At 39.7% G+C, this 14,998-nt stretch overlaps 1 protein-coding gene across 3 annotated transcripts in view; it reads left to right on the forward strand.

Moving 5' to 3' along the window:
- DNAJC10 (DnaJ heat shock protein family (Hsp40) member C10) overlaps nt 1-14,998 on the forward strand; it is a 40,504-nt gene that overhangs the window by 21,391 nt on the left and 4,115 nt on the right. For all 3 annotated transcript variants that reach the window (XM_081940906.1, XM_081940905.1, XM_081940907.1), the window contains 10 exons: nt 548-662; nt 2,312-2,439; nt 3,667-3,783; nt 4,782-4,883; nt 5,417-5,572; nt 8,983-9,116; nt 10,537-10,590; nt 11,122-11,269; nt 13,020-13,139; nt 14,078-14,191. In XM_081940906.1, coding sequence (XP_081797032.1) covers nt 548-662; nt 2,312-2,439; nt 3,667-3,783; nt 4,782-4,883; nt 5,417-5,572; nt 8,983-9,116; nt 10,537-10,590; nt 11,122-11,269; nt 13,020-13,139; nt 14,078-14,191 — 1,188 coding nt within the window. The remainder of the gene's footprint in view (nt 1-547; nt 663-2,311; nt 2,440-3,666; nt 3,784-4,781; nt 4,884-5,416; nt 5,573-8,982; nt 9,117-10,536; nt 10,591-11,121; nt 11,270-13,019; nt 13,140-14,077; nt 14,192-14,998) is intronic.

A 14,998-nucleotide genomic window follows, 5' to 3' on the forward strand; every position in this document is an offset into this window, starting at 1 on the left:
TTAGGTGATACAGTATATCACATATTTTCCCCCTTTGCTAAATGGTGGGCGTGGCCAGCACGTGACACATTCAGCCCACGGGCTGCGAGTTTGACAGCTCTGATTTAGAGCATGTGCTGAGTCAGCGACTAAAATAATAGTCTTTCTCCTTTCAAGTTGGGATAGATTTGGAAGCACACACCAATAATATTGGAAGGCTGTGGGTGTTTCTTTTCTCCTATAATAGTAAGTATAATGAGGTTGCAAGATTTGAGATTCTAACTTGCACATTAGACCAGTGTGAGCATGCTTAGGATAAAACTAGGCTTTGGTTGCATTTAAGGCCCGTTGGCTAAAATATGTCAAAACTGACCTGTGCCCTCATAGCAAAAAGAAAGGAAAAAAAGAAAGCTAGATAGATAGATTATTTCTTACTCAAAAAAGATCTTGAGGAAAAAACTGACAAAGAGGAAAAGGAAACAAGGTTTAAAAACGGGAGTGAAAGTAGAATGTTTATTTTGTGGAAAGTTTGCCTTAAACGTATAACTTATAGCTGTTTCTTTCACAGGTTGGGAAATTTGACTGCCTTACTGCTGCTAATATTTGTAACAGTCTGTATGTTTATGGACCATGTGTAGTGGTCTTTAAAGGACGGGGAATGGATAACTATGAAATCCACCATGGTAAATAATTTTTATGTAGAAGATTTGCAACACTTACAACTGGGATAGTCAGTTTAGTTTTTTTTATAGATATATTTAACTGCAGCTTCACAGTTCCTTGCCATTGACATTGTAATAAATTGGAATCGAAGTACAAAATGAGTAGATAGCTTATTTCTAATTTATTATGTTGTGATACTTGATACCCTTTCTTTAATGAAGGATTGGGCTGTCTGCTTGCCCCCCCCCCCCAGCTCTCCTTTTGCAACAACTTGTGAAATCCTTCAAGAAGTTGTTGAGGACATTTTTTTTTTCATTTTCAGAATTTTGGAGTCACAAAGGTTGCACCCCTCAGCCCCAAACCTCAGATTTATTCTTTACTAGTGAATGACAGAGCCCCACACATACACATATTAACACTTGGAAAAGGGGCCAACAATTTTGGTCTATCTGTTCTGATATTAAAATGTGATATATAGAAAAGAAAAATGGCTTCCAAAACAAAAGGTTTGCCCACTCTAACCACCGTGGAAAAGTAAAAATCTGCATGAACCAAAGGTCATATTTAAAACATTCTTCTATATTGCTATTGCTAAGCAAAGAAATGACTAGGAGAGTTTTCAGCTGTTTCTGTATTGGTGATTTTTCCATTCTGAATTGGCTCTTTCCTCCTTTGCTGTCATCCTCTAAAATGCTTGCTTTAATATAGCTTGGAAAATACCCCGTTTCCCTGAAAATAAGACTTTCCCGTATAATAGGCCAATTCGGGCTTTTGAGTGCATGTGCTAAAATAAACCCTCCCCCCAAAATAAGCCCTCCCCGAAAATACTGCAACACAGCAGCCATGAAATCACTGCCTCCTGCACCTCAAAAATAATAAGACCTTCACGAAAATAAAGCCAAGCCCTTATTGTGGGGGGTCAAAAGAATATGATCAGCCTGTCTTATTTTCAGGAAAACAGTAATTTGAGGTATGTGTGGCCTTTTGAATGAGAAAATGGCCCCTGCTCAAGATTATAGCTTTCTGGGACTGTTTTTCATTTGGTGGAAGGTGGGATACCATCTAATAGGTGTTCCTTAGATTCATCATAAATTGATTTGGCTCTGATCGATTTAACACAGTGCCTAGTTTGTCCCTGTAGTGGAGTTTTCTGGAGCCCAAATTTTGCTCTCAGTTCACCAGAAAGAGAATTCATTTTATTTTTGACATTTTAAGTAAAAAAAAAATTAGGATGCTGTAGAATTCAGGGATGATTATTCCATAAGGTTGTTGGAATTAAGCTCAGGGTGATTGAAAGAAGCTTTCTCACAGTACTGAATCATTCATCTATTGTAGCTTTCCTTAGCTAGCTCTCTGTTGGAGACACTGTTTTTTATTGATGATGAGAGTTGCACTCTAAAACATACTTCTGTTAGACAGTTTGACTTGTAGCATTCATGTACTTTCTTCCATTAGGAGTGCTATATTTATTATGACTTTTTAAAAAAAAAATTAAACTTCATTTTTGGAAAATCTTGCAAACTTGATTAACTTTCCTCAGAACCCATGTCCTTTTTCTTTTACTTCAAGCTGTCTTTCTCATCTTCATCTGCCTCTTTTCCCTGTCTTTTGCTGAACAAACAGTAGGTGGCTGTCAACACCACATCTCTATTTTTGTTTCCTTTTAAAGGGAAAAACGTTCTGTACGATTTAGTGGCCTTTGCCAAGGAGAGCGTGAATTCCCACGTCGTTACACTTGGACCTCAAAATTTTCCTGGCAAGGAGAAAGAACCATGGCTTGTTGATTTTTTTGCACCTGTAAGTATTTCATCAAGAGCCAGTTTTGTGTGGTAGTTGAGTAACCAAGGTCGAATCAAGGACACTGTGAGTTCTAGTTCCACTTTTAATATAAAGCCAGCTGGGCGATCTTGGGCAAGGCATTCTCTCTCAGCCGTAAGGAAAAGGCAGTGGCAGGCTACTTCTGAAAATCTTCTCATAAAAACTGCAAGAATATATATCTAGGCCAGGCATGTCCAAAGTGCGGCCCGGGGGCCAAATGTGGCCCTTTTTCAAATTTCAAGCGGCCCACAGCCTCTTCTCCCCACTGGAGTTATTTGTTTAGTCTTTCATAAAATACTGTATTTTTCGAAGTATAAAGATGCATCTTTTTCCCCTCAAAAAAGAGGCTAAAAATCTGGGTGCATCTTATACACTGAATACAGCATTTTTTGCCTCCCAAAACTCTGCCCCCTTCACCAAAATGGCTGTGCATAGCCTTTAGGAGGTTTTCAGAGTGCTCCTGGGGGCTGTGGAGAGCATAAATGAGCAAAAAACAGGCCTTTTTTTGCTCAACTTTGCCCCCCCCCCCCAAGCCCTCAGGAGCACTCTAGAAGACTCTTAAAGGCTATTCATGCTCTTTTTTAAAAAGGCCCATTTTCGTGAAAAATGAGCCATTTTCGTGGGAGAGTGCAAAAACTTTTTTTTTTAATTTGCCTCTTCAAAATCTTGGTGCGTCTTATACTCCGAAAAATACAGTAGTTAATTCGCATTTAATGTTAAGGGTTCAAAGAATGTCAGGCTGAATGATCGGCCCCACACATTTTCACCTCACCAAATCTGGCCCTCCTTGCAAAAAGTTTGGACACCCCTGATCTAGGTATTCGCGAGGGGTCACAACTGACTTGATGCCAGAGTTCCAGAAGAACCCAACTCCAATTAAAAACTCCAAGACAGGCATCTTCTCAAAGTTCCCTTTTATTAGAGTAGTTATACTGGCACATCTGGGAAAACCTGAATCTGAAGAGTTCCAGGTTTTCCCTCAGTACATCAAAAGCCCAAACACAGCCCTTGCACCCATCAGTCCATCACATGGTCCAAACACAATCACAGAGAGATATGTGCATTCCTCCCAGTTAAACTCTAAGGAAAGATTATGTATGCATAAGTAATTACCAACAACAATTGGTCAAAAAAGAACCAAAAATTGTGGTGCTCTAGTGACTGGGGATATTTTTTTTTCTCTCTTCATTCTCTCTTTGATATTAGTGGTGTCCTCCTTGCCGGGCTTTATTGCCAGAACTGAGGAAAGCATCAAAGCATTTGTATGGACAACTAAAGTTTGGGACATTGGATTGTACGGTTCATGAAGGAATTTGCAATTTGGTAAGTTGCAAGTGACGTTACTTGCATACACTTACACTGGCATACACTTACACATATTAACATATTACGACGGGGGAATCGGGACATTACATCTTTTTTTAAGTTTCTATTTATATGAAAGACTGTCTTCTACACATATATCTGGTTGGATGCACATGCCCAGACACACTCATTCTTTGAGGATCTTACAACTTTTAAACTTTATGAACCTTAAACCTTGAAAATTAAGAATAAATTGCGTAGAATGCAGGCAGAATAGTTTACCTGATTTTAAAGAATTATAACTTTATAATAGAGATGAATATCCAGATAACAGATATCCCTGGACAAATCTATTGGCTATTTACTGTTAAAAGCTGGAATTTGAGCCTTAATAATCAGGCAATATGTTTATTTCCTTAAGTTAAATTCTCCTCCTTAAAAAAAAAGTTGAAAGAACTTCTCAGAATTTAAAATCATGTTCTTCGAATTACAATGTGTAACTTTGAACCTGTACCATGTTTCCCCCAAAATAAGACAGGGTCTTATTTTCTTTTGACCCACCCAAATAAGCACGACTTATTTTCGGGGAGGTCTTATTATTTTTGAGGTGCAGGAGGCAGCGAGCATGTTCACCTCATGGCTGCTGCTGTGTTGCAATATTTGGGAGGGGGGCTTATTTTCAGGGGGGGTTATTTTAGCACATGTGCTCAAAAGCCCAATTGGGCTTATTATCCGAGGAGGTCTTACTTTCAGGGAAGCAAGGTAGTCTTATCCATGTTTTCTGGGACTTAAATATAGACAATTGCAATATAAAGCTTTTTTTAACCTGACTAATATCAATCCCATCTGACACCTGTGTTTTGTTCACTTCTTTTTTTTTAATAAATGATTGCAGTGATATAGGATATGGGTGCTTTAGTTTAGTTTTCAGAAGAAAATGCCTGCCAGAGTACTGAATGAAAGGAGGCCTAGCTCCGGCCATTTCTCAAGACTTTTTACCTCACGTTCTCTTATAGCACAACATTAGAGCTTATCCTACCACTGTGGTATTCAATCAGTCCCACACACATGAATATGGAGGACATCACTCAGCTGAACAGATCTTAGAGTTTATTGAGGTAATTATTTATTTGTTAACATTTTCTACCATATTGCAATCCCATAGGAGTCTCAACAGCTTTAAAGGAAAACAAATATAATTAGGACATCTATGGTCCAGTTAGCATCTTACAAAACCTGAAGTATACAAGCCAGAAATAATTAAAGGATGTATTAGACTCTTTGGCCTGTAAGATATGTATGAAAAAATTGGCAATTTATTTTGATCATAAATTTATTTAATGAAACTTTTATATTTTTAAAAATCTTGCCGTGGTACATTAAAAGCATTAATTATGATTATATTTAGTGAATAACTTAATTTAAAACTAGCAAAGCAAAATATAAATAATCATAAGGTAATAAGCAATTACAGGGAAGGAAATGTAAACTGTATAATGCCAATTTTTCCAATTTTAAACCTTGATATAGTCATGAGAAGCGCTACCTATCCCCCCAGAGGCAGTGTTGCCTCGCCCTGTTTGGTATGGTTGGTGAAGGTTGATACATTTGAAAAGGAATTTGATTAAATCTTTTCCATTCTGTGTTTCAGGATCTTATGAACCCCTCAGTGATTTCCCTAACACCAGATACCTTCGCTGAGCTAGTGAAAAAAAGGAAGAATGACGAAATCTGGGTGGTTGATTTTTATGCTCCGTGGTGTGGTCCCTGCCAAGCTTTAATGCCAGAATGGAAGAAGATGGCAAGGGTAAAAGAAAATCTTGCTTATTTTTAGTTGTCTTTTTTCCCAAAATACCATCCGTGGAAACTCCCTCAGTGTTCCATATCAATTAATATACTTTGTCTATCATAATTTTTTACGTATTATTGTCTGTGATAAACAAACTCCTTGTCGTGGCTCGACAGCAGAGCTGGCAGCAGAATCGGACAGTGAGGAGGTTGGGGAAGAGCATGGACCAGTCCTGGAGGCTGGGGAAGGCTTGGACGAGGTCTCTGCGTCGGGGGCAGAGATGGGGCTGAGGCCATCTGGCAGTGATCAGATGCCTACAGAGCTAGACAGCAGTGAGGCAGAGGAACAGCTAAAGCCTGCTCCCAGTGTGCGCATGCGCAGAGCTGCCAGAAGAAAAGAACAACTCAGAAATCAGGGTAGGCTTGGGAGTAAAGTCACAGGTGGAAGATGATTGGCTCCTCCCATAGGAAATAAAAGAGGAGTGAAAGGGGAGTAGGCTTTTGCACAAAACAATTTGTTCGGTTGTTAGATTCATTTCAGGAGTGTGAAGATCTGTCTGTGAATCTCAGAGACTCTGTGCCCAGTCTTTCCTTGCACAGTACCTCATTTGAAAAATATTTACATGGCAGCTTTCCAAGATAGATAAGGTCTGTAGTCATAAATATTCCTTTGAAAAGACCGTTTGCCAGGCCTTGCTGAATGTGAATGAGAGGAATTCATATTTGTTTAATAAAAGGGGTTTTGTCAGGACCAGGACTCTGCCTCGTGCTTTTTGGGGAAGCCTAGGTCAGAACACTCCTGTCCTATTCCAGCATACACAAACCCCTAGAGAGGTGGTTGCAAACTGTACTGATATATCTAGGAAATAAATAAACAAAAGGAAAAGGAAATGCAAGTGCAACTGCACACATGCCCAGAGCAGAGGAAACAAGTCTCCAAAAGCTTGCCTTAAAATTCCAATCCGAAAGAGCTGGTACAAGAGTGATCAAATGATGAAGTCCAAGAGTTGTAAAAGGTTCATCAGCCGGTTCTGGGTCCAAGCTCAAAGACAGAGTATCAGAGGTGTAAGGGACCTTAGAAGTCTTCTAGCCCAACCCTCTACTGAAGCAGAATACCCTATATCAGGGGTCGGCAACCTTAAACACTCAAAGAGCCACAAAGGTCCTAACCGGAAGCTCCCCATTCAATTTTGGCGCCGACTGGAAGTCTGGTTCCCCCACCATAGAGTCTCCTCCTAGCACGGAATTGTTTTTCCTCTACCTGTCCTAATTGAAAGCCCTATCAATTGCTGGGAGGGACAGGGAGCTGCAGGAGAGGGATGAAAGAGCCACATGCGGCTCCAGAGCCATAGGTTGCCGACCCCTGCCCTATACCATTTCAGACAAGTGGCTGTCCTGACTCTTCTTAAAAGCCTCCAGTGATGGAGCACCCACAACTTCTGAAGGCAAACCATTCTATTCAAATTGGGAGTCAAGACCCACACAGTCAGAGTAAATAAAATGTTGCCAACAGAGAGACAAGCAGGTTACCTGCTTGTTCCTATCCGTTGTATTTTTTGTAGCGGATACAGATATTCCACAGCAATTAATTCCATAGTTTGAATTCATTGGAATAGTGCAACAGATTTTTAAGTGCAGTGAAAATAGACATTGAATAGGGTTATGCTTTTCTTTTGAAATTATTGAAATTCCATATCTGATTTATGGTTCTGGTCTGTTTAAATTACTCAGTTATTTTGAATATTGCATTGCTATTCATGGCATGGAATGTCAGAGAAAAGAAACCCAGAAGAAGAGTATTAACTTATGCAAACACAGGGGAAATGATAACCTCTTGGCTGGTTGACAACAGTTGCAAAATATTGTCTTCGGGAACAGGAAAATGCTACAAAGAGACCTCTCCAAATTGCTTTTCCCCCTAAACTTTTTTACAAGCAAATTTGGGATCAGAAACTCACTGGAGAAACTTAGCTAGATGAACATCAGCAATAGTTCATCCAATTGCTACCATTTTATCTTCAGTTCGTTTTCATAACAAGATCCTAAAGGTTTGGTTTACTATCATCCCCAAAACCATTAAGGTTCCCCTCACACACATATGCTAGTCGTTCCCGACTCTAACGGGGTGGTGCTTATCTCCGTTTCAAAGCTGAAGAGCCAGCACTGTCCGAAGACATCTCCGTGGTCATTTAACCGGCATGACTAAACGCCAAATGCACACGGAACGCTGTTACCTTCACACCAAAGGTGGTCCCTATTTTTCTACTTGCATTTTTTTACATGCTTTTAAACTGCTAGGTTGGCAGAAGCTGGAACAAGTAACGGGAACTCACTTACGTGGCGCTAAGGAATCAAACCGCCGAACTGCCGACCTTTCTGATCAACAAGCTCAGCATCTTAGCTATTGAGCCTTCCATAACCATTATACACATGTAAAAACTCCAGTTCACCACCTAAGACATAGGCTCATGTAATTCAGGAGCTTTTCATTTTGGAAAAAGGAGAGAAGTGTGCATTCTTTCCTTTTACACCCAGTGTGGTGTCTTAACCAAAATCCATGCAAAAATAAAGATTGTCTGGGGCCTTTTCTAACATGTATGTAATTGGCGCGCTAATATGCATGACAGCTACTTTTTCTTTTTCTTTTTGCTGTGTTTCATCCCTTATCCTGCCTATGAGTGAGATAGTCTTAAGTTGTCCTTAGTTGTACTGGTGTTAAAGAGGTATCTTTCCACTTATTCCGACACTGCCAAAGAACAGCCTCAAGCTATATAAAATAAGTAAGGTTTTGTTTCCTGATACAGTGGAGGGAAATTGAGTGAGTTGAAAAAAAATTATAGAGACGGACGACAATGAGTGACAAAGGAGACTACCAGATTTCATGCCAGTATACTTTCTATACTGAAAGTATAGAAATGGGTGGCTCAGTGGCTAAGACCCTGAGCTTGTCGATCAGAAGGTTGGCAGTTTGTTGGTTTGAAACCCTAGCGCCGCGTACTTGTCTCAGCTTCTACCAACCTAGCATTTCGAAAGCATGTAAAAATGCAAGTAGAAAAATAGAGACCAATTTGGTGGGAAGGTAACAGCGTACACCTTTGACATTTAATCATGCCAGCCGCATGACCACGGAGAAGTCTTCAGATAGTGCTGACTCTTCGGCTTAAAAACGGAGATGAGCACCTCCCCCGAACGACTCGCACACATGTGTGGGAGAACTTTTACCTTTACCTATTCTTTCTTGCTAACTCAAGCTCTGGGTACATGCCTGGGGAGAAACTCTTAGCAAACTCTTCAGAGGACAAGCTATTGAATAAGGTAATTGGGTAGGTTTTCTTTTTAAAAAGACATATTTTTATCGCAGTTATGTTTGGATGGTTTACTGGAGCAATTTTTACAACTCAACTAGAATAATCCAATGCTTTGTTTTAGTTGCTGAATGGACTGATTGTAGTCGGTAGTGTGGACTGCCAAAAATATTTTTCTCTGTGTCATCAAGAAAAAATTCAAGGCTATCCTGAAATAAGGCTGTTCCCGCAAAAATCAGCTTCCTCTTATCAGCACTAGTGAGTAATGCAACTGTTCTTATTCAAGTCTAAATTCATGCAAAAATGCTTTAGTTAAAAATGCTTGCATGCATTTTATTGTATGTGTGGCATTGAAGATCAAAGCAAGAACCATATTTTTCAGAGTACAAGACGCACCGGAATATAAGACGCACCAACATTTTGAAAAGGCAAATTAAAAAAAAAAGTTCTTGCACTCAGCAGACCTCCCAAAAATGGGCCCGATTTTTTTTTTTTTAAAGGGCATACATAGCCTTTAGGAGGTTTGTAGAGTGTTCCTGGAGGCTGCGGGTACAGAATTGAGCTAAAAGCGGCCCGTTTCTCACTCATTTGTGCCCTCCCCAACCCCCTGGAGCACTCTGCAAGGCTTCTAAAGGCTATGCACGGCCATTTTAGTGAAGGGGGCGGGGGTTTCGGGAGGCAAAAAATGCTGTATTCAACATATAAGACGCACCCAGATTTTCAGCCTCTTTTTTGAGGGAAAAAGGTGCGTCTTATACTCCAAAAAATACGGTATTTATTTGTCCAGATGGGGAAAATAATGATGGTCTAATATAAAATTCAGTGATTTGGATTAAACCCTATTCATTATTATTATGTACTATTTCATAACTGAAAGCATATTAGTAATTTGGCATGGCTGGAAATGTAAAATATAGCTGCTACTTGCAACTCCTTATATCATTGCATCTTTTTCCAGGATTGCATAGCAGCTGCAGAATACAACCACAGGGGAAGTGTACAACCTTTAAAGAATTGAATATAGGTGCTATATTTGTACCTTACGTATTAATACAATAATAATACAATAATACAATAGTAGAGTTGGAAGGGACCTTGGAGGTCTTCTAGTCCAACCCCCTGCCTAGGCAGGAAATCCTATACCGTTTCAGACAAATTATTCCATAATATCTTTTTCTGTTTGTTTCTGAGGTCCTGTTGCTCAATATTTGTATAATAGAATCTATAGTACTTTGATCACTCTTTTTAAATATTTAACAAAAAACAAGTGTATAATATGAACTTATATTCAAATGTCACTATTCATAGTGTGGATCTCATCATTAACTAAATTAAATGAGCACAGTGATGTAGTGTAGTGCTTTGTTATTCTTTGTAATAAATGTTTTCTGGACCATTTTTATTATTAAGTTATATTTAGTACGCATTTGTGGAATTCCTGCCTTGAGATGTGCTGACACACGCTAGTGTAGGGACTTTAAAAGATGTTTAGATACATGGGGGTGAAAAAGATCTTAATAGCATCTATATGGGATGACTGCTGTATGAAATGCCAGATGAGGGCACACTATTAGTCAGATTCAGGGTAAGGATATTTTTATGCAGTCCTTCTCAGAAGTGAATCTTCTAGTAGAAAGGTAACTTTGGTTTTTTTATATATATATATATCTTTCAACAGTAGCTACAATGGCTGGCACCGAGATGCCTATTCATTGCGAAGATGGGCACTTGGGTGAGTTGCTTAGCTCTACTTTGTTCACAACTTGATCAAACTTTTTTTTGTTTGCTTAAAAAAAAATCACTTTGCCTGATGAAGAGTTCTTAGAAATGTGGGAGCTTATAGCAATGATTATAGCAATGCTTTTCATACTATATTGTAGGCAACTGTATAATGCATTTCTAAAACCAGACATTCCGGCCTACCCTACTTCTTTTGATGAGTAAACTTTTGGAGTTGATTCAGCGTTTAAATTGTTGGAGATCTTCAAAATTTTATGAAGATCCTAATTAATCAAAGGAAATTCTTCACTCAAATAAAGTAAAATGTTACATTTTTTCTGAAACTCAGGCTGATCAGTATTTCAGTAGGTGCTCTTCATCTTTGATGGTGATGAATGTGCAGTCAAGTCAACTTCCATGAATCTCTGCTTTTAAGACTATTGAGTTGTTTGTTGCACTCGGAGATTCTCTGAACTCCTTCACGTGAAGGTACTAACTTCATTGTTAATTTCATTGGAATCCCATGGCTCTTCTGTTTCTTTAGTTATCTGCCACAAGTGTCTCTGGACCTGACACCTCAGAGCTTCAGTGATAAAGTTCTGAATGGAAAGGAGCACTGGGTCATTGACTTCTATGCACCTTGGTGTGGCCCTTGCCAAAATTTTGCTCCAGAGTTTGAGATACTAGCAAAGGTAAATTCTTACGGTTTTTCATCATCAGAAAATACTTGTTCAATTGAATTTACTTGATGTAGACCCCCAAATTAGCTCCTAACCAGGATATTTAGCGTTTTAACCTCTATAGATTATTTTTCTCATTCAAATACAGTCTCCCACAGAAGAAAATACATGTAGCTCAGGGTTGAAATGTGGAGTCCTTAGTGTTCTCTATGCTGGGTTATTTACGTGTGGATGTTTCGTTACTTAACTAGGTGACATCAACAGTGACCAACATCACTGATGAGCACCATCATGATGCTCCTAATATCACAATGAACACTTAGGTAGTGTCAACCTAGCTAAGGTCATTAGTGAGCACCAATGACTTTAAATATAGTCTCTCAAAACTCAAAACCTGGCAATGACAGTTGAAGCAAAACAATAAAAGGAGTCTATCTCTCAGAAATAGAAATGTTGACAATATAACATATTTTTCAGAGTATAAAATGCGCTGGGGAGTATAAGATGGACCAAGATTTTGAAGAGGCAAATTAAAAAAAAAAAGTTTTTGCACTCTGCAGACCTCCCAAAAACAGGCTCATTTTTTGTCAAAAAAAGGGCATGCATAGCCTTTAGGAGGCTTATAGAGTGCTCCTGGGGGCTGGAGGGGGCCCCAAAAATGATCAAAACCCGGCCCATTTTTTGCTCATTTTTGCCCTCCCCAGCCCCTAGGAGCACTCTGGAAGGTTATGCACAGCCATTTTTGAAAAGGGGGCGGGGTTTCGGGAAGTCAAAAATGCTGTATTCAGTGTATAAGACGCACCCAGATTTTCACCCTCTTTTTTGTGGGAAAAAGGTGCATCTTATACTCCAAAAAATATGGTACTTATCTAAGCACAGTTCTTTTATGGCAACTAAATTCTCCATTAACATCTGGAAAAAGCAATGGAACCGTCATTGGCTTATTTGGTTTGATGGTTAAAGTGCTGGCCTAGAAACCAGAAGATTGTCACTTCTAAGCCTTCCTTGAAAACTAGTTTTGTGGTTTTGGACCAGCTCCACTAACCTCATAGGATTGTTGGGGGAAGTATAGGAGGCAGGAGTATGAGGCATTTTTGCCACCTTGAATTACTGTATTTATGTGCAGATAAGCCAAGATCAGCTCATCTGTGAATAGCCAGAAATCTATATGGTATATAAAAAAAGGTGGGATAAAAAAAATGAGACGACGGCCATGAGCAGGGATAGTTTGTGGGACAGAAAGTGTCTGAACCTGAACTTTGAAAATCAGTTTCAATTGCTCAAGCACAAGAGTGTGACTTTCTCACAGGAATTCACTGTATAATAGATAGTTCAAAGGCCGCTTTCCCAGGATCTGCTTGGTTGATTTATGTCCGTATTAGTAATGCTAGAACTACTTTATCATTCCAAACAAACAAATCCTCTTATGGCAAATCCTCAAGCGAGGAATGCGCTACATTTTGGGGTGGGATGGGAGTTCTCTCCTTTCCTTGAAACAGCCTAAAAAGTTGAGAATGGCTGAACCAAGATCCATTGATTTTGAAGCTCTTGAGAACTGATTAGTTAGGAAATCAGTTATTTGGGATGACAGAAGCATTAACTGCATAAAGTTATGAGACTGGAGTGTTATAAAAGCATGCATTCCTGAATGAATGAATTACAAGGTATCTACTTTCACCTAATTGTTTAGTAGTAAAACTAATTGTTAAGCTAATGGACTTTAACATGCAGCTCCTTTTCTTTTTTTTCCCCGTTTTAAAAGACTGTTAAAGGAAAAGTGAAAGCTGGCAAAGTTGACTGCCAAGCCTATGCTCATACGTGTCAATCTGCTGGCATCAGAGCCTATCCCACAGTTAAATTTTATCCTTATCAAGGAACAAAGGTAAGCGATCTACATCAGCAGTTACAAGGAATAGACTAGAATATTTGAGGGCTAACACCTGTGCCATCTTGCTATAGTCACTCTTTTATGAAAACCTGCAGGAATGCCACCTTCCGGTGTAGACATGTGGTACTAGATGCCTGGTTCTTTATCTTAATAAGCCATGGTTTGCTAAGGTATAGCTATAGGGTGGGCATTTACAAGTGTTTTCAGAAAATACATATGTCTAGATTAATATCTGTTCCAAAAATTCTTCTTGTGCTATTTTAGAAATGCATCCAATAAAATGTACCTGGTCATGCAGAGCCCCACTCACTGAGTATAAACCCACCTTTTAAGGACTGTAAGCCAAAAAGAGGTTGGGGAGGGGGGATTTCTTACTCCTGATCTCTCAATATTAAGCTATGAAATGTATTTGATTATAAGTAGCTCGGTTCGGTAGTTGGTCTGAGCTTTGAGCTTGAAAATTTGGTTGCAACCGTTTTGTCACCATTAGAGGAGATCGTCCGTGCGCTTTGAATTGTGCTCATCTGTCAGAGTGATGCAAATTAGTGTGGATGTTGTTTGTTCCACTACCGTGACTCAGAAGTAGCCAAACAAACAACATCCACACTAATTTGCATCACATAAAAAAGCCAATGCTCTGACAGATGAGCACAATTCAAAGTGCACTGACAATGTCTCCTCGAATGGTGACAAAACGTTTGCAACCAAATTGCCAAGCTTGGAACTCAGGCCAACAGCCCAAATATTAAGCTATTCTTTATTTATATGTATCACTTTGTTCTTCCAAAGACAACAGTATCAAGCCTTCATATACATTTCCTACATAAGCAACACCAAACATTACTATTAAACCACCTGTAAATCTGTTTGTTTCTCTATGTGCATGTATCTTGAGCAGAGCTGATCATTCTTTTTTTGCTCTGTTTTTAAAGAAAAATATTTTGGGGGAGCAGATTGAAAGTCACGATGCAAAAGTCATAGCCCAACTACTGATGGAGAAAGTGGAAACCCTTAAAAAGAAGAAAAAACAGTCTTCCAGAAAAAAGGTAGACAATATTTTAGAAGCTATTTTTCCAGAAACATACTGTATCTTAATGTTATTATCTTATACCCATGATGGCGAACCTATGGCACGTGTGCCACAAGTGGCACGCAGAGCCATTTGTCAGGGCACGCAAGTCACTTCCGGTTTGCTCGGAGGGTGATTTTAAGCGCTCCAAAGGCGTCAGGGAAGCCTCCGGACGGACCCTGAAGCCTTCGGAACGCTTAAAACCACCCTCCGAGCAACCCGGAAGTCACTTCCGGTTTGCTCGGAAGGTGGTTTTAAGTGTTCCAAAGGCTTCAGGGAAGCCTCTGGACGTTCCCTGAAGCCTCCGGAGGGCCTCCAGGGGGGGCAGAGGAGGCTCCTTTCGCCCTCACCCGGCTCCTATAAAGCCTCTGGAGCCTGGGGAGGGCGAAAAAAGCATGTAAAAATGGAGGGGCGCGTTTTACGCACATGCGCACTGGGGTATCGCGCGTTGCATTATGGGTGCAGCACGCCTGCACACGACCCCCCCGCGCTCCCCCCACTTGTGGCACGCGAGCCAAAAAAGGTTCGCCATCGCTGTCTTATACCATCAGTATCTTTGAAATTGATAGAGCTGCCACATTTGGCCTGCAAAAAATTCAGTGTGATGATTAGATGTTAAGAAAGAGATTTTCCTGAATATTTATAGCCCAGATATGGTAGTACTTGCTCCTGAAGGTCGAATAACTTTTCTGAATATTTGATCAGATCACTGAAATTTGGGTGTCCTACCTTACTGGATGATCAACTACTAATACGAACCCCTTCTTCATGCTCTTCAGATATA

This window comes from Natrix helvetica, assembly GCF_964273705.1.
Source record: "Natrix helvetica genome assembly, chromosome: 1".
Lineage (NCBI taxonomy): Eukaryota > Metazoa > Chordata > Lepidosauria > Squamata > Natricidae > Natrix > Natrix helvetica.